The following is a 994-nucleotide window of genomic DNA, read 5'->3' as shown; positions in this document are numbered from 1 at the left end:
AAAATTATGAAAACATCATTTACAATTGTTAAGTAAAAGTGAAGTTTATTTCTATTTTCAGTCTTCAAAATGCGTTAATACCCGTGACTATCGATCACTTTCTTTTATTTTTCGCTGGAACTCATCGTACGAAATCTCGTTCGCATACGCGTTCATAGCGTGCGACCCGTCGCCCTGGTGCAGCGCTACCGTACGTATCATTTCTGGTTTGGTTGACCTCATGTCGTATGCCCAGCCCATCTTTGCAAAGAAATCAAGCCACTTCGTGGTAGCGTTCATGAATAACGTGTGCTCTGACGCTTTGTAGTCCCATGGAAAGGTGTGGTGAAAATTGTGCCAACCCTCACCAATTGAAAGAAAAGATACAAAGAAATTTTCGGATGCGTTGATTTGCCTTAAAACCGATAATTAAAAAGTGTTAAAGTATAATTTACACAAATATGGGCTCAAGAGAGTTAATTTCATTGTCGAAAGGAACTTACGTGTCGTAAGGTCTTGAACCGTAAATGTGCGCAGCACTGTTGACGAGCCACGTGACGTTTAAGAGCCCGACAGTGCGGCAAAGGGTAGCCGACAAGGATATGATCCACGTCTCGTTCCAGCAGTAGACAGGGATTAGCAAGGGGACCAAAAGGGCAAAAATTAGCTTGAGGGGCCAAAAGTAGCTACGAACAAAAAACTACACGTCAATTTCCCAGTACTGATATGAATATTTTTAAAGGTGTAAAATGGTTGTACCGTTGGTGCCACTGGACAACAGGATCAGCTAAGACATCACTAATGTTCACTTTAGCACCTTGCCGCAGCACCTCCGGGTGCTTGCGTTGCATAAGCCAGCCCACGTGAGCGAAGAAAAATCCTCTCTTGGCGTTATGTGGGTCTGCGTCGGTCTCGGTAAATTTGTGGTGCACCCGGTGATCCCTCACCCAATTGGGTATGGTGTTCTGCCAACATAAGAAAGAAAATAGAAAATATCTAAATTTAAATGCAAAGT

The 994-nt window shown here is 43.2% G+C and overlaps 1 protein-coding gene across 1 annotated transcript; it reads right to left on the bottom strand.

Annotated features, from left to right (window-relative positions):
• Position 1: 1 nt before the first annotated feature.
• LOC113216802 (acyl-CoA Delta-9 desaturase-like) lies at positions 2-992 on the bottom strand (the record flags this gene model as incomplete). The annotated part of the gene is made up of 3 exons (XM_026436626.2): positions 2-394; positions 483-665; positions 739-992. Coding segments are annotated over 3 exons (744 nt in total), but the record flags the coding sequence as incomplete, so codon positions are not given.
• Positions 993-994: the final 2 nt, after the last annotated feature.

The sequence above is a fragment of the Frankliniella occidentalis genome, unplaced genomic scaffold (genome assembly GCF_000697945.3).
Source record: "Frankliniella occidentalis isolate FOCC.00 unplaced genomic scaffold, Focc_3.1 Scaffold1729, whole genome shotgun sequence".
Taxonomy (NCBI): Eukaryota; Metazoa; Arthropoda; class Insecta; order Thysanoptera; family Thripidae; genus Frankliniella; species Frankliniella occidentalis.
The sequence above is the reverse complement of the archived record's forward strand: the minus strand, read 5'-3'. Positions and strand labels throughout refer to the sequence as shown.